This window comes from Xyrauchen texanus, chromosome 30, assembly GCF_025860055.1.
Source record: "Xyrauchen texanus isolate HMW12.3.18 chromosome 30, RBS_HiC_50CHRs, whole genome shotgun sequence".
Lineage (NCBI taxonomy): Eukaryota > Metazoa > Chordata > Actinopteri > Cypriniformes > Catostomidae > Xyrauchen > Xyrauchen texanus.
This window is the reverse complement of record NC_068305.1, coordinates 36,720,412-36,737,528: the sequence shown is the minus strand read 5'-3', so window position 1 is coordinate 36,737,528 and position 17,117 is coordinate 36,720,412. Positions and strand designations below refer to the sequence as shown.

At 37.2% G+C, this 17,117-nt stretch overlaps 1 protein-coding gene across 2 annotated transcripts in view; it reads left to right on the top strand.

Moving 5' to 3' along the window:
• Window positions 1-17,117, top strand: part of atad2b (ATPase family AAA domain containing 2B) — a 108,397-nt gene that overhangs the window by 45,810 nt on the left and 45,470 nt on the right. For both annotated transcript variants that reach the window (XM_052098964.1, XM_052098963.1), the window contains exons 23-24: window positions 5,247-5,369; window positions 7,833-7,952. In XM_052098964.1, the coding sequence (XP_051954924.1) occupies window positions 5,247-5,369; window positions 7,833-7,952 (243 nt within the window). The remainder of the gene's footprint in view (window positions 1-5,246; window positions 5,370-7,832; window positions 7,953-17,117) is intronic.

Sequence of the window (17,117 nt, the reverse complement as noted above, 5' to 3'; positions counted from 1 at the left end):
CAGCCAAACTCCACACTTGAATCATGGAGGACACTGTCAATGATTAATAGAACAGAGCTTGTCAGCTCTTCACTAGAAGATATGAGCATTTGAGGACTGTAAATGAAGCTAGATATTAACCCATTGACCTTTTTCCCATTCAAAAGACTCAGAAAATCATTTTCTCTGATCTCTCTACAGAGAAAAATGGCAGTCTCTATAATGAGCAGTCTCCATAAAACTCATTCATTGGTTTAATGGATTTCTTGCTGTTCTCTGGCCATATGGTTTGTCAATTGGTACACTTCTGCAGTGCAGATATAATGTCATATTTTATTAGTATTTGTGCAATAATAGGCAATAATATTGCTTGTAAATGTGTACAGTGTTGAGAGTGCAGTGTTGAGTGCTGCCACTGAATCTACTGGCCATGGCAAAATAATTTATATTTTACCCAAATTGTGAGCCTGCAGCCTGAATTTAATGAAATATAAAGACTGTGTATCGTGAAATAATGCCAAAACAACACATCTTTCTGTTGTGCTGTTTATTGCGTTGCCGGCTGCAATCAAAACCAAACATACAGTGCGGCTAGTGCAGTCCGAATTACAGAAAATTTTTGGTGTTGGTTCTTTTAAATAATCACTCAAATGATGGATTTGAATAAGTCCGACCAATTTGTGCCATAACAAGAAGAGCTTTCAAAATAAGCCTCTCACTGGGTTTTTCCACCAAAGCATTGGCAGAATGTGAAATATTTATTTAGTCTCTTTACTACCTTTTTTAGACTATTCAGTTCCACCCCTATAGCATGACAAACACCCCTTCACAAACTTACTCAACTCATGGGGCAATAAACCCTCTGATGCAAAGACGAACCATATATCAAACCAAATTGGAATGCATGCATTATTAAAACCAACAAGAACATGTCTACATTAAAACCTGCACAAACACACGTGATTACAAGCGCTGGGAAACCAGAACCATGTCATTGATTGCAAACAAAGCAAGGTGAGATGTCTTATATTATGCTTCAATTTCTGATCAAGTCTGCCAGCTGGGTACTTTCAAACAAAACTTTTTTTTAAGAACTCCCAGTAGTCTGGATTAATTGGTCAACCAGTGAATGTTGTTAGCCAAATGCTACCGGAGCCTATGAATAAATCATAGCACCCCATTTGCTGGGAGAACGTGGGTCATTTGTTTAAACGCAGCATCCACAGAGGAGCCACTGAAGGAACTAGACAAAACACAATTAGCTACTTTAATAAGGAAACCGAAAGAGGCTTCTGGTCCATTTAGACCAGGGGAATATGGGATTTAGGAGCTGTCAAAATTCCATTTGTTAAGCATTACTCTCCCAACTGAAGCATGAACATTATTTCTTTAAATCTATGGTGTCCTTTTCTCTTTTGTTTAAGCAGAGGCTGAGTTCAGTATGGCATACTTCCCATACTACTACTACTATTACTGCTTCTGCCATATCGGTCAATGGCAGAAATGGTATGAGTAGTATGATAGTATGCCATTCCGAACTTAGACAGATTTTTTTGGTTTATTCACTTGTGCTGCTGTGTTTGTTATTGGTGACACATCTGTACCTGCAGTACAGTGAGTGCATAAACCGTAAGTATACCAGATTGTATTCAAGAAAATTCTCAAAAATCCAGAATTCCAGGAAAATGTAAATCTTAATTCACAAACTTCTGCTATGCATTAAGAGCAAGTACACTGCTGGTTGTGGGGAAGAACATACTTGTTTAGTAAGATAGTATGGCAATATTGGGAAATATTACTGCATCATTAGAACAATTGATTTTTAAGCCTCATGATTTTCATTTGCTTGTTGTAAATGGCAAGTGTTAACATTTATATCATTTATATGTAAAATACATATCAGGTACATTTTCCTCTCTCTCTCTGAACCATAGGAGTAAACAGACTTTCTCTTTCAATTTTTTTTTCTTTTTGCTGCTACTACACGTCCTCTATATTAAAAGTGGCTGGTCAAGCGTTAATGAATTTGGTTTTATGACGTCAGTTTTTGCAGCTTGGTTTTGATAGATTTGAATTGAGAAGTTTACAGTTCTGAAGCTTAAAGTATGTTTACTTATTCATGAAAATGTATAATATTTGTTAACACTTTAAAATAAGGTTGTATTTGTTAAAATTACATTTGTTAAGATGATTAACAATGACAAATATTATCAAAGCATTTCTTAATCTTGATTAAAGTTTCCCCATAAACATTTTACTTCTAAAGAAATTATTTGTAATTTTGAAACCTATGTATAAAATCATGACCACTCACGTGCGATGAGGACTCCAGTCACATCAGTAAGCTTATAAAAGCTGTTTTATTCTTCATGGGTCAGGGGCGCTGTCATGGGGTCTGCTATTTTACAATCACATGATCAGCTGAATACCACTCACTCAATCTCAGTAACCGTCTTATTATTGGACACATTCACTCTTGGATTAAATTAATCATGACTGATTATGAATAGTGAATTTCTACAATGGTGTCTGAAACTGAAAACCACTGATTTTGAATGATGCTGAATCCAGGCCACTAGGTGACACTAATTCCACTAATTCCAAGATAACAGTCACTGAGTGCACCTTTAATGATAATTAATATATTGACTAATACATTTTTAAAATTAGAAGTTGTGTATCTTGACACAAGTGAATGCAATATGAACTAAAATGAACAGTTGTGCTATTATAATTAACATTAACCAAGATTAATAAGAATGCTGTTAAAAATGTTGTTTATTGTTAGATCATAATACCTACAGTGCATTAACAAATGTTATCAAATAGAACCTTATTGTAAAGTGTTATGTATTTTAATGGGACTCTTTTAAAAATTCATTACTAAACTAAGTTTTTCAGCTGCCATAGTTCCAGTTCGAATCCCCCACATGACTCCACATGCCGAAGTGTCCTTGGGCAAGACACTGAACACCAAGTTGCTCCCAATGGCAGGCTAATGCCTTGCATGGCAGCTCTGCCACCATTGGTGTGTGAATGGGTGAATGAGACGCAGTGTAAAGTGATTTGAATACTGCTCAGGTTAAAATGGCTCTATATAAGTGCAGACCATTTACCATTATTCTACCTCACATTTCACATATTTGTACTACAACTAAAAATAAATAGACTTTTGTACTGTAGCTGATGGAGTTGTGGGCTGAATTTGTCCAAAAACTACTAAACATACTTCCACCGTAAATTCCACCAAAAATATTACACTATCTGGAAACCTTTGGCCTACAAAGTAACCCATAAATATTGCATAGTAACTGTCATTTGGAAGGCATCAATTTATTCATTTGAACTATTTTTATTTATTTGCTTTTTTCTTTATTGATTGATTTTGTTGTTTGATTGACCTAGTTCTTGCCAGTTGAAGTACAAATATTAAATGGGAAGGAACAAATAGTAATCTAGCATGTCATGAAGTATGGAAAGTATGCAAATTGGAATGCAGACCCAAAACCTCTTTTAGCTAGATCATGTGTGTTTGATTAAGTTGGAACAGAATTCTTCATAAAGATAAAGATCCAGAAATTTGCTGGATTGAGCACACTTGATTTAATTTGTCTTGGATCCATTTGATCATTTGTCGATTTTGGCACCAGCAGCCTTTTCAGATCTTTGAGGAGTGCTTTGAAAGTATAAATAAAGTGCTTACGCTCCCTCCCTCTCAGCCTTCCATTATATCCTTGACTAAAGTAAAGAGCAGTCTCTCAGCTGTCTTCACTTGCTCTAGATGGCTTAATTAGGCCCGTCTTCCAATTAAGAGCTGAACTTTGCCAGATCCTGACCTCCAGCTGGTCCTGGAGTAATGAGGAGCTGCCCAGTAAAAACACTGGCTCTTTACTCTCTACATGTTTAAAACCTGCTTGAATTAATGATCGTGCTATGAAAGGAGGATAGAATACAAACAGTATACCATTTTCTACCTCAGGCAACTCTGTTCCCTCCCTAACTTTTAGAAAACACAGTAATCCCTGTTGTGACAACACTGTTTCTGTAAACAAAACCTCTTCGATTGATTCCCCATGCAACGCTAAAGTCTCAGAATAGCTTTTCTCCAAAAAGGAGATGCTTAAGGATTTGAGTTGAATTCCAATCGATTATGATGTAAGATTATGTATGTAAGTGCCTGTGAGGTTCAGAAGTGATCTGATGTTGATTTAAACATGTTCTACAGTGTTGAAAAGCAGGTTTAGGTCTGGTTTTAAGGATTGATGCAAATTTATGCCCTGATTGCACAAACAGCAATATTATTGCTGGAAGGGGCACCAAGTGGCTATATTGTTGGATAGATGCTATCCAACAATATATAGATGCTATAGATGCTACATTATTGGTGGGCTGCACAGTTGGTCATAGCTTTGGAAAATCTAACAATGCATAATAATGACCGTTTCAAACAGGTTGCCTAAACTGTTCCACTGTCCTCCATGGTTCAAATTAAGGATGGAGGAAAGTGTTGGGGTCATCACAGCATCACGTCACTGCTCATTTGCATGAAGTTGAACTTATCATCTTTGTTGGATCGTTTGCCATAACGTTGCCAACTGCGCAAAACGGTGCCCACCCATTTTGTTTTTCAGCTGCCATAGTTCCGGAAGTATTTAAAAAAAAAAAAAAAAAAAATGTTTCTTCATAGGGATCTTATAAAATCCTCCATAAAAGTGTTCCAAGGTGAATCACAACATTACAAACTTTGATTTGAAGCAAAAGGTTGATTACAAGTATTTAAACAATATGTTTATAAACAGTACATCTTTTGCAAAATATTTAGTAGTGTAGGGAGACTATTGTGTCTTTCACAGTGATTTATTGGAGTGGTCGGTCGCTGCTGAGATATTTTGACATGATTTTGTTTGCTGCGATTCTCTTGTTGGTGGACCAAATTCTGCTATTAAACATGATTTAAGAAATAAAACAAGTAAATATCTTTGACAGAAGGCTTTAACAGATTAATAACCATTGTTTAACAACATCAGCGCTCACAGTTACAAATGTATTACCCTGGGGAAAAATTGCTTGTATGAATGTCCCTGTAGATGTTTTATGATTTTATGAAAAACTAGGCCAGTGGTACATTGAAACATACCTGTCACGATTAGCTACATATTTGACTTCTAGAATGTCGATTATCAGAAACATTACTTGAATATAATTACATTTGTTTTTTAGGAAAAATTATTTATCAAACGTACCTGTTTCTTTGTGTTTCTGTGCAGATAAAATCATCCGCCACAGGGCCAGCAGCCTGAAGGACACTGCGCACGCCACGATTGCCTCAGAGCTGGACCCAGAGTTTGACCGCATGTGTGAGGATATCAAGGAATCCCGCAGCAAGAGAGGTGATGAAACACTTCAGGCTGTCTTTAGTCCAGTTTTTCCTTGAGTTAGGCTAATCTTAGTTTGCATACTTCTATAAATTATAAAAAGTATGCACTGCTCTGGTTGAAAACTGTGAACAAGTATGAAGTCAGCCAGTATGCCAGTATTGGTACATTATGAACGTTACACGACACGTTGCGACACCATCTATTGGTGGAGATGAGAGAGCGGTAGAGCCAGTTAATGGATGGGGATTATTAGGTGGCCATGATTGATGAGGGCCAATGGAGGAGGAATCCGGCCTGGACTACACCCCTACTCTTTACGAGAAGTGTCCGGTGCCTTTTTTGCAGTAAAGTGACCCCATCACTATACTGGGGTGTTAGGACCCACACAGACCGCAGGGTGAGCACCCTCTGCTGGCCTCCCTAATACATTTTCCAGCAGCAACATCAGTGGGCAACCAGTCTAGAGCTACAGGGTGACCTGACCTGACCTGACATTACCACTGCTAAGTTAAAAGCAGCTGGCATTGAGTTGCTTTTATAAAAAGGCATGTGATAATATGATAAAGGACTTCAATGTGTAATAAATGGTTACATTTAATATTAATAATGTTCAGAATAAACAATTAGTCCACCGAGTAATATAGTTAATAAGCAGATTTTAGAGTCAGAACTATCCGTTTTATAACAATCCTATTGTGTAATGCAAGGGGTATGGGGCAGTATTTGCCAAAATGATCCACCATCCAGGCATCTTTGCTGTGCTATTTTGAACATATGATGTTGAGTGCATGAATACAAATATTGCAGAGTATATAGGAAGGATTGTATGCAAATTAGGACCCAGCCCTAGATTTTGGCATGCTCGCCATCACTTTGATAAACAGCCATCAAGACTAACATTTGTCTTGGATGTTCAGTCTTTATACCCACATCATATTCCACTCATTCTCCACTTTTAAGACAGTGAGAAAATAAAAACTTTGAAAAAAAAAAGATTAGTGTAGTTCACATTAAAGGATGCAACGTGAGTCCCCTACGAATCACTTACAGCAACTTAAATGATATCTCAAATTATATACACCAATCAGCCACAACATTAAAACCATCAGCCATGGTCCACATCACTGAGAACACATTCTTTTCCCCATTCTGATGGTTGATTTGAACATTAACTGAAGCTTCTGACCCTTATCTGCATGATTTTATGCACTGCACTGCTGCCACACGATTAGCTGATTATTGCATGGATGATTGTTGGTGCCAGACAGGCTGGTTTGAGTATTTCTGTAACTCCTGATCTCCTGGGACTTTCACAGACAACAGTCTCTAGAATTTACTCAGAATGCTGCCAAAAACACAAAACCTCCATTTGAGGGGCAGTTCTGTGGACGGAAATACCTTGTTGATGAAAGAGGTCAACAGAAAATGGCCAGACTGGTTCGAACTGGTAAAGTCTACAGTAACTCAGATAACCACTCTGTACAATTGTGATGAGAAGAATATCATCTCAGAATGCTGCTCTGAGATGCGGGTTGCCGCTGTTTTGGTGGCACGAGGGGGACCTACACAATATTAGGCAGGCAGTTTTAATGTTATGGCTGATCGGTGTATAATTAAAGGAATATTCCACACTCAATACAAGTTAAGCTCAGTCGATGGCATTTGTAGCATTATATTGATTTCCACAAAAATGTATTAAGACTTGTCCCTCCTTTTCTTTAAATAAAAAAAACCTGCTACAGTGAGACACTTACAGTGGGAGTGAATGGGGACCAATTATTTTATGTTTAAATATTCACTGTTTCAAAAGATTAGAGACAAAATGTCAACAATATGCTTGTTAACATGATTTTTTGTTTAATAAAATCCCTTTTCTGTGAAAATTTTAGCCAATTAGACATCATCTTTGCCATGACACTGTAATGTCAACAAAGCTTAAAATCCTTAAGCGGCTGTAAAGATGACGATTTAAACCACTAAAAAAGATACATGAGTTTTAACTGAAGAATTAATGTTAGTGCTTTTATAAAATTATAAGATTCACATTTCTCCCTTTATCCCTCCAAAAATTGGCCCCATTCACTTCCATTTCAAGTGCCTCACTGTAACCTCGATTTTTTTATTTTTTTTAATAAATCAATTTTTGTGGTCAACATTATGTCACAAATGCTGTCGATTTAGCTTAACTTGTATTGAACCCGGAACATTCTTTTAAGTCTGTGGAATTTTTGTCCCATGTTTTATCGTCCAATAGGTGAAAATCGCACTATTTTACTTTACTTTACAAGGCGCACGATTTGTGGTATCATTCATGAATGCAGCACAAATTATGTGGGACGAGTTGCGCACCAAGGTTTAAACAACGTTAATAGTCAAACTTGCCTTAGAAAACACTACTGTCTTTAAAATGTGACCAGATCTTTTTTCAGGTCAGTCCGAGTTTCTGTAGTAATTTGCGTTCTTTGGCTCTCCCAGGGTCTCAGACCACACCGCAGCCGCCTGTCACTCCAAGTGCTGTGGCGACCGGAAAGCCTACAGGAGAAGAGGTGGTGTTAAGCAGTTCTCAGGGTGATGGAGTGGACAAGCACTGCAGCAGTGAGTACATGCACAATACAGCACCCAACAACAGAGACCGGCAAGGTCTGTGACAGCTCTTGGGTTAGACTATTTCCAGGTGATCAGACAAGCTGTGCTTGGACTCGGTGTGCTGACTGTGCAAGGCCACTTTGCCTTGCACAGTCAGACACTTCTGCTAACAGCTCTGCCTGTGAAAGAAGTATTCATGAGGGATGACAGGGTTGTTAGATGGGTCAGCTGCTCTCTGGTAGTGCCTTTTTTAAATCACTGAGTACCCCAGCCTAGGACAAAATAAGGAGTCCACCTTATCTTGCATAGCTAGACTTTTGACTATAGCATAAAGTCTGGTCTATATTGCATTTTGTTTTTTTTCCTTGGCCAATAATTGTCCAATTAAACATGACGAGACCTATTGACTGACATATGAAATGACAAATCTCAGGTAATTTTTTGATATGGTGTTTGGGGGCGGGTAAATCTGAACTCAAACTAATAATATCTCTTGAACAAAGCAGAATGTACAGGTATGCTAAGGGTGATTTTCTATGAAGCGTCTCAAACAAAACGTCCCAATGTCTTTTAGAGATTCAGTGGCATGAAATTCACAAACTTTGAGGAATCCAGTGATTAATTGTTCCTCGGAAGCTCTCTTTGTAGCAGCCTGGAATTAGTAAACATGCTAACTCCCGAAAGTTGCTTTCAAGTCAACTTCTGTCATAGCAGACCAACATTTTGAAGATAATTTTGCCGAACAAGTTAGTTTATTTGTTGCAACTTGCCTGAAAAATAGTCAATCTAGTTTAATGGCACCAACTTTTGACTTAACTCTACTGCCCCCTTGAGTACTTAGGTTTGTTACGGCCCCAGTAACTCAGTCAATGCTCTTGTCTGAGGTGTTGTACTTGCATAAAATATGTTTCTGGCCTGAGAGAAAAACAAAATCGCTTGAATGCCATCTCAGTGTACTTTTCATTTGTTGCATTACCATTTGTGATCGATCACCATGATCGACTAGCAACCCAATAGCTGGTTGCCTAGCCTATACGTGTGGTCAAGTAGTTTCTCAATTTCGTATTATTTTTTTTTTTATATTTCTTGCAGCAGTGTTTTAATTGGTTTGATATCTGATTGGTCTCAGAAAACTTTATTTAATATTAGCAAACTATAGTTTTGACAAGTCGTTTAGGACATCTATTTTGTACATAATACAAGTAATTTTTCCAAAAGCTGTTTATAGACAGGTTGTTTCACATTTAATTGAATATATCACAATTCCCATGGGTCAGACATACACACATTACATACACTAGGTGAACTGTGCCTTTTAAGCAGCTTGAAACAATTCCAGAAAATGATGTAAAGCCTGTAGATAATAAGCCAGTTAGCTTCTGATGGGAGGTGTACTGAAATGGAGATTTACCTGTGGGTGTATTTTAAGGCCTACCTTACCTACCATTGTCACTGCCTCTTTGCTTGACATCATGGGAAAATTAAAATAAATCAGCCAATACCTCAGAAAAAACAATTGTGGACCTCCACAATCTGGTTCATCTTTGAGAGCAATTTCCAAATGCCTGAAGGTACCACGTTCATCTGTACAAACAATAGTACGAAAGTATAAAAGCCATGGGACCACGCAGCCATCATACCGCTCAGGAAACATCTCCTAGAGATGAACGTAGTTTGGTGCGAAAAGTACAGATCAATCCCAGAACCACAGCAAAGGTCCTTGTGAAGATGCTGGAGGAAACAGGTAGGCAAGTATATATATCCACAGTAAAACGAGTCGTATATTAACATAACCTGAAAGGCTGCTCAGCCAGGAAGAGGCCAGTGCTCCAAAATTGACATAAAAAAGCCAGACTACAGTTTGCAAGTGCCCATTGGGACAAAGATCTTACTTTTTGGGGACATTTTCTCTGGTCTGATGAAACAAAAATGTACCTTTTTGTCAACAATGACCATTGTTATGTTTGGAGGAAAAAGGGTGAGGCTTGCAAGCCAAAGAACACCATCCCAGTCATGAAGCATGGGGGTGGCAGCATCATTTTGTGGGGGTTGCTTTGCTGCAGGAGGGACTGGTGCACTTCACGAAATGGATAACATCATGAGAAAGGAAAAATATGAGGATATATTGAAGCAACATCTCAAGACATCAGCCAGGAATTTAAAGCTCTGTTGCAAATGGGTCTTCCAATGGACAGTGACCCCAAGCATACCTCCAAAATTGTGGCAAAATGGCTTAAGGACATCAATGTAAATGTATTGGAGTGGCTATCACAAAGCCCTGACCTCAGTCTGATAGAAAATTTGTGGGCCAAATTTCCAGCAACTTATTGTGAGAAGCTTGTGGAAGGCTACCCAAAATGTTTGACCCCATATTAAACAATTTAAAGGCAATGCAACCAAATATTAACTAATTGTATGTAAACTTGTGACCCACTGGGAATGTGATGAAAGTACACATTTCACATTCTTAAAATAAAGTAGTGATCCTAACTGACCTAAGACAGGGAATGTTTTCTACGATTAAATGTCAGGAATTGTGAACATATTTGTTTAAATGTATTTGGTTAAGATGTATGTAGACTTCAGCTGTATGTCCCTGGACCATAATAAGGAATAGTCCTTCAATCGGATCAATTCAAGCTTGAAGTACCACCTGTTTTCAGCAGGGGGCAGTAAGCGAAACTCCAGCTACATAGGCAATGCACCGATGTGCAAACAAAAACCACACTCAGGCTTGCGTGACATTAATGTAAAAAATATGAAAATAAATATTATTTTGCATTCTTATTAATGCTTTACATGTCTGCCACAGTAATGTAAAGCATTTTAATTATTTGAATCATTAAATGTATAATGTATGTTATGTTTATAATGATTTAAATATAGCTCTAATAGTTTAATTGTTATATATTCAATTATTATTGTATAAAGAATCGCTTCCGAATGGGTGATAAGGTAAAACCAAAAGAAGCCTAATTATGCAGGGCTTCCTTTGGATTGTTCCATGCAGTCCTCCAACTATCCTATTTTGAAAATAATCATAATTTTGCACATCCCTTATGAACATAGATCTATGACTCATTTAATATCTTTTATAAGGGAAAAACATTCCCCTTCTCTGAGTGCTTTCAATATATTGCGTAACCACAGAGTTTAAAAGGACATTGTACAAGAATAACCCATCAGTAGAGTGCACTGTAGTCCCAATGCTATTGATATATGTTGAGAGTGAATCAGCCAGATTTGACGCTGGTGTTGTGACCATAAAACTGCAGTATCTCCCAGAACAGAGCTTCGGTGAGCATCAGAGCAGTGCCCTCTGTTTGCACTGCCTCCCTGCTGCCCCTGTAACAGCCACAACATCCAAGGCAGTGCTCTCCTGTGGCCACCCACCAGATGGAGCTGGATGCTGGGAAGAATCAGAGGCCATAGGGGTCATAAAGTAGCATTGACACCTACTCTGCATTAAAGTAGGGTTGGACAATTAATCTGGAAAAAAAAGAAAGAGAAAATCATCAAACATCAATTTTATTTTTACCACTTCACTTTGCAACGGTTAAGCATTGTAACCAATCACAGACATATCCTTTGTGCACATGAATGCAATGGTGAATCAGAGGTGTTTAAATTTGCTTACAGATCTATCAGTAAAGACAAACCATCCTAATGAGCGAGTTTGAAGCTGTCAAACTGTGTAGCCTAAATGAATGGAAGAATCATAATAGTATTGTATCACAACCCAGAAATCAAAATAAAACCTTATAGGGATACCATGCATAATCTGCAATGAGAGACACAGGCAAATCCGTGCAGAATCTGCAATTGTGTTTCATCATATTCTTCTCCCATCTCGACTTTTAACTTTGCCCAAAAAGAGATTAGTCTGGAAGAGTGGCTTGTTTAAACTGATCACGTTGCCAGATTGATCTACAATGACGTGAATTGCGGAGAGCCGGCATTACCACCCTCGGCGAGCCAAGCAAGTTTATTCTTGCAGCTTTGCCAACATGGACTCATTACATTGAGGATAAGCTGTCAGATGGCAGCCATGGGATGCTTTCCAGATGCACTTTTGGAGATTAATTAGCAACTATCTCAAACATGGTGGAGCTGAGAAACAGTTTGACTTGGTGCAAGTGTAATCTTCCACACTCAGGTCAATTCATGGTATTTGGATTGGATGTTTTTGGCTGTTAATGTTCTAAACAGGGTTTCCACAGTCTGGACATTTTTATTTGTGATTTACAAGCCTGGAAAAGTCATGGAAATTAATATTAAAGTCATTGACATTTCTGTAGTGAATATATATATATATATATATATATATATATATATATATTTATGTTTTTTGTTTTCTAGTTATGCTCCACTCTAGAATATTAGATCATCAGCTAGAAATTACTTTTTTTGTGCAATCTCTATAAAATGTTTAATGAAAATTATAGCAACTCATTGGTCAAAACTTCTTGGAACCCTGTTTTTAAGTCCTGACCTTAGTTATTTGACTCACAAACAACAGAGACAATAATGCTAAATGCAAATAATATAACACTGCTAACCATATAATTATGCATTGTTAGGATGGCAAAATAAATAGACTTATCAACAAGGGAGGAGAAAGCACTTCCCATGTCTTCTGTTGCAGACTTTAAAGGCTCTATTTTAGCAAATCCATGTCATTTAATAATATGATTACTATTACATTATTAAGCCCAGTGTGTGTTCCATGGGTGGATGAGTTTTCCTATTCAGCCTGTGTCATGTCAATCATTTTGCACATTGATCGTCCTTTGCAGTTCATGGTTGTAATACATTAAAGTTAATGATTTGAATTATATTTTTTGTTGACATTTTGTATGATAAACAATTTTGGTTCTGTGTTGAGTCTTGTTCTTGAAGCAAAACCTGTTGAGAAGCATTGTTCAATGGTCCAGTGGCATAAACAAACTCTGTCCTCTCAATTTGTCCTGTTCTTTATCTTCCTGCCACAAGATGGCGAATGTCTCTGATGAGCCGAGTCTAATAGCCCCTGTCACAGTACAGTGAAGCGGCTCAAGGGGAAAAGAAACACAAAGAATGATTACATCCTTGAGAGATGAGAAGGAGGCTGTTAGAAGTAATAAATGCCTCAGGATGAAATTGGTGCACTTTTGTCTGCCAGCATTATATTTCTTGCTTGAGAAGGCCAGGTGACGAGGTGAAGTTAAAAATGTAAGATGTTGTTAATCATCTACCTTCTATCTGTTTCACCCAACAAGAAACACTAATTTGTAGGAAAGTATCCTTAAATTAAACTTTTTCCCCCCGTGTGATTAGCTTTATCTTTGAAGCTGTCAGAAAATGTTCTTTTTTTTTTGTACTCTTTCTCTCTCTGCTGACTTTCACAAAACATGTGCAGGTCACATTTCACCCCAAACACCCCCCAATTATATATGCAGTCCTAATATAGGCTTAATTTTCTTTATGCAAAACACTTTCATTTTGATTTTGAGGTGAAAAATTCCCAGGAAATATACTTTACATGTTTCCTGAGATTAATTCTTTTGTCTGACTTAATTAGAATTTCCTGATTCAGGGCTGAATTTGACACTTTAAGGCTCTGACATCCTCACAGATAAGTTCTTCTTTATTCTTCGCTCTTAGCCAAAAAAGTTTGAAACAGCTGAGCAACAACATACTGTTTGCGAACATTCAGACACTGGCCACACTGCTGGGGGAGGCATTTAGAGGAGCGTTTATAAGTAAGGACACGCAAGACTACATGTAAAACCTTAACGAATGTGACATTAAAATGTGTTATCAATTACTGCACGCCTAATTCTAGGAGTAGAATTCACATGATCAGTAAAAGAAGCCGTTTCAACAACTCTGATGATTTTAAGTAATTTATATGCAGTTGATCGTGTGTAATTTGTCATGTTTACATTCTGCATTCAAGGCGCTGACACACTATACGGTGTGTGTGCGCGTGTGTGTATGTATATGTGTATATATATATTACATACACACATACACTGGAGGCCGAAAGTTTGGAATAATGTACAGATTTCCAAAGATTTCCAAAGCTCTTATGGAAAGAAATTGGTACTTTAGTTCACCAAAGTAGCATTCAACTGATCACAATGTATAGTCAAGACATTAATAACATGAAAAATTACTATTACAATTTCATTCCCCCCCCCAGAACTTCTTAAACTACTTCAAAGAAAAAAATCCTCCACATGCAGCAAAGACAGCTTTGCAGATCCTTGGCATTCTAGCTGTCAATTTGTCCAGATACTCTGGTGACATTTCACCCCACACTTCCTGTAGCACTTGCCATAGATGTGACTGTCTTGTCGGGCACTTCTCACGCACCTTACAGTCTATCTGATCCCACAAAAACTCAATGCTGTTAAGATCCATAACACTCTTTTCCAATTATCTGGTGCCCTTTTTGTGTCTGTGCTTCTTTGCCCACTCTAACCTTTTCTTTTTGTTTTTCTGTTTTAAAAGTGGCTTTTTCTTTGCAATTCTTCCCATAAGTTCTGCTGAGTCTTCTCTTTAATGTTGTACGTGAAACTGGTGTTGAGCGGGTAGAATTCAATGAAGCTGACAGCTGAGGACATGTGAGGCATGTCATAGAAAGAATCTGATGTACTTATCCTCTTGTTTATTTGTACGTCTGGCCTTCCACATCTCTTTTTGTCCATTAGAGCCAGTTGTTCTTTGTCTTTGAAGACTGTAGTGTACATCTTTGTATGAAATCTTCAGTTTTTTGGCTATTTCAAGCATTGTACAGCCTCCATTCCTCAAAACAATGATTGACTGATGAGTTTGAGAAAACTGTTTCTTTTTTGCAATTATTGACCTAATATTGACCTTAAGACATGCCAGTCTATTGCATACTGTGGCAAATCAAAATCAAACATCAAGACAATGTTAAGCTTCAATTAACAAACCAAATAGCTTTCAGCTGTGTTTGATATAATGGCAAGTGATGTTCTAGTACCAAATTAGCAATTTAGCATGATTACTCAAGGATAAGGTGTTAGAGTGATGCCTGCTGGAAATGGAGCCTGTCTAGACTTGATAAAAAATGACTTTTTTCAATTAGTGATGATGTTTTGTGAAAGTTTTTTTTTTTTTTTTTTACATCAGTAATGTCCTGACAATACTTTGTGATCATTGAATGCCACTTTGGTGAATTAAAGTACTGAATTCCTTCTGTACATTATTCCAAACTTTTGGCTGTGTGTACACGTGTGTACGTATATGTGTGGAGAGAGAGAGAGCTCTTGCCTACCAATGATGTGGACCAATTACAGTAAGAAGGCGTTTTAGCAGCCAGTATGAAGCTTTCCTGAAAGGTTGTGTTGGTGAGCTGTTTCAAATCACATAGACAAAACAAAGACACTTTCTTTGATAGAATTTGTTCTAAATGACGTCATATCCATTTGTTCTTCAGTTCGTCTTTAATCTGAAAAGGATTCAAAGATCTACTTTTTTCTGTGCGATAAGTTATTTGTACAGTCAGACTCCTCTGTGTAATGCTCACCAATTGAGACCTTTTGTCCATTCATCCTTGAATCAAATTTAACCAGAGGTAATAATGTTTACAAAAGCAACAGCATTCAAAGAGTGAAGGAAATGGATGCCTGCATGTTAAACATTAGGCTCTAACTGAATTTTCTTGTAAGTTCACTGCAGGGCAACAACTATTGGGGCTTAGGTATTTACGAGCAGATGTTTCATTTAAGCAGCCACATTGCGCTGAATCTCACAAATATATGGCCGGGTCCAATTTCACCCCCCAATTTTTTATTTTTTTAAAACCATCTAAATCTTTTGCACTGACATTTTCATTGTGTGTGTGTGTGTGTGTGTGTGTGTGTGTGTGTGTGTGATTCTCAATGGTCTCAATGGTGATTTTGATGAAGTATATAATATTATAAAATAATATCACTATTAATATCTTAATATAATATCTTATTTCTTTTGGTACAAAATAGGAAAAAAACATTTTGGTTAAATATGACCTGGGCATATTCTCTACTGCCTTTTTGAGATTCATGCGGTAAAACTATTTGCTTCTGAATTATTTGCTGAATGTATTGGCCTGTATTTAAAAAAAAAAAAAAAAAATTGTATACATGAATGCTGGTACACAAAGCAATATGTTAGATTCGGATGGATCAGTATTCTTGTACCAGCAATAAAGATCGGAGAAAAACACAAAGAGCAACGTGTTTCCGCAGCATCCCTTTGTTGTTCGAGTGATGAGTCACCCGCCCAGGACAAACTCATGGAGACGGCAAAACTAAGCACTTTTCTATTATCAAGGACCTTGATGGGTGAGCAGAAGGGATATTTAATCCCTACGGCCGCCCAGAGCTGCCCACTTTCCTGCTTATCCTTTCTGTTATCTGATGCTGATAGTTGTGAACCGTTGCTTTAAACCAGTGCTTCTCAACTGCTTATGCTTCAGGACCCAGATTTTACATCGAGTCTAGTTCTGAACACAGTGCAAAAATGGTTGATTTTCCATTCGACATCAAGTTCTGATGTATAACGTTTTTTTATCGTACAAAAGTAAATGGTAATGTCCTTGAAATCAATATAACAATATTAATAACTAATATCACAAAGCTGCATAGGCCCAACAATTTGCAAAATTATTAACATACTATATTCATATTAACACAACACAGTACAAACATTTTTGATTTTACATTGGACATTAAGTTTTGACTTAACTCAATACAAAAGTATTTTATCAAAATAAACGAACATCCTTAAAATCAAATATTGAAATGTTGAAATATTATGATAAACTGCTTAGGCACAACAATATGCAAAATTAATTACATGACAAATCCTAAAATTGTAGAGACATGGATCACTTGGGTTTCCAAAATATCCCTTGAAATTTAATAAACCACAAATTCATCCCACAAAACACATTGTGGCCGGCACTTGTTTATACTGAAGTGAGCCCGCATGTAAAGTAGTCTGTGTTGTATTTTAATCTACCTTGCATAGTTTGTACTTCCTTGGCAACAACAAGAGATATGGGAAGCATTTTCTCCTCCTTTTTAAAAAAGTTGATAAGTCTATTAATTTTGCTATCATAATTGAGCACAATTATCAGATTATTATTCTGTATGTCAAAATTAGGATTTGATGTTGTTTTCT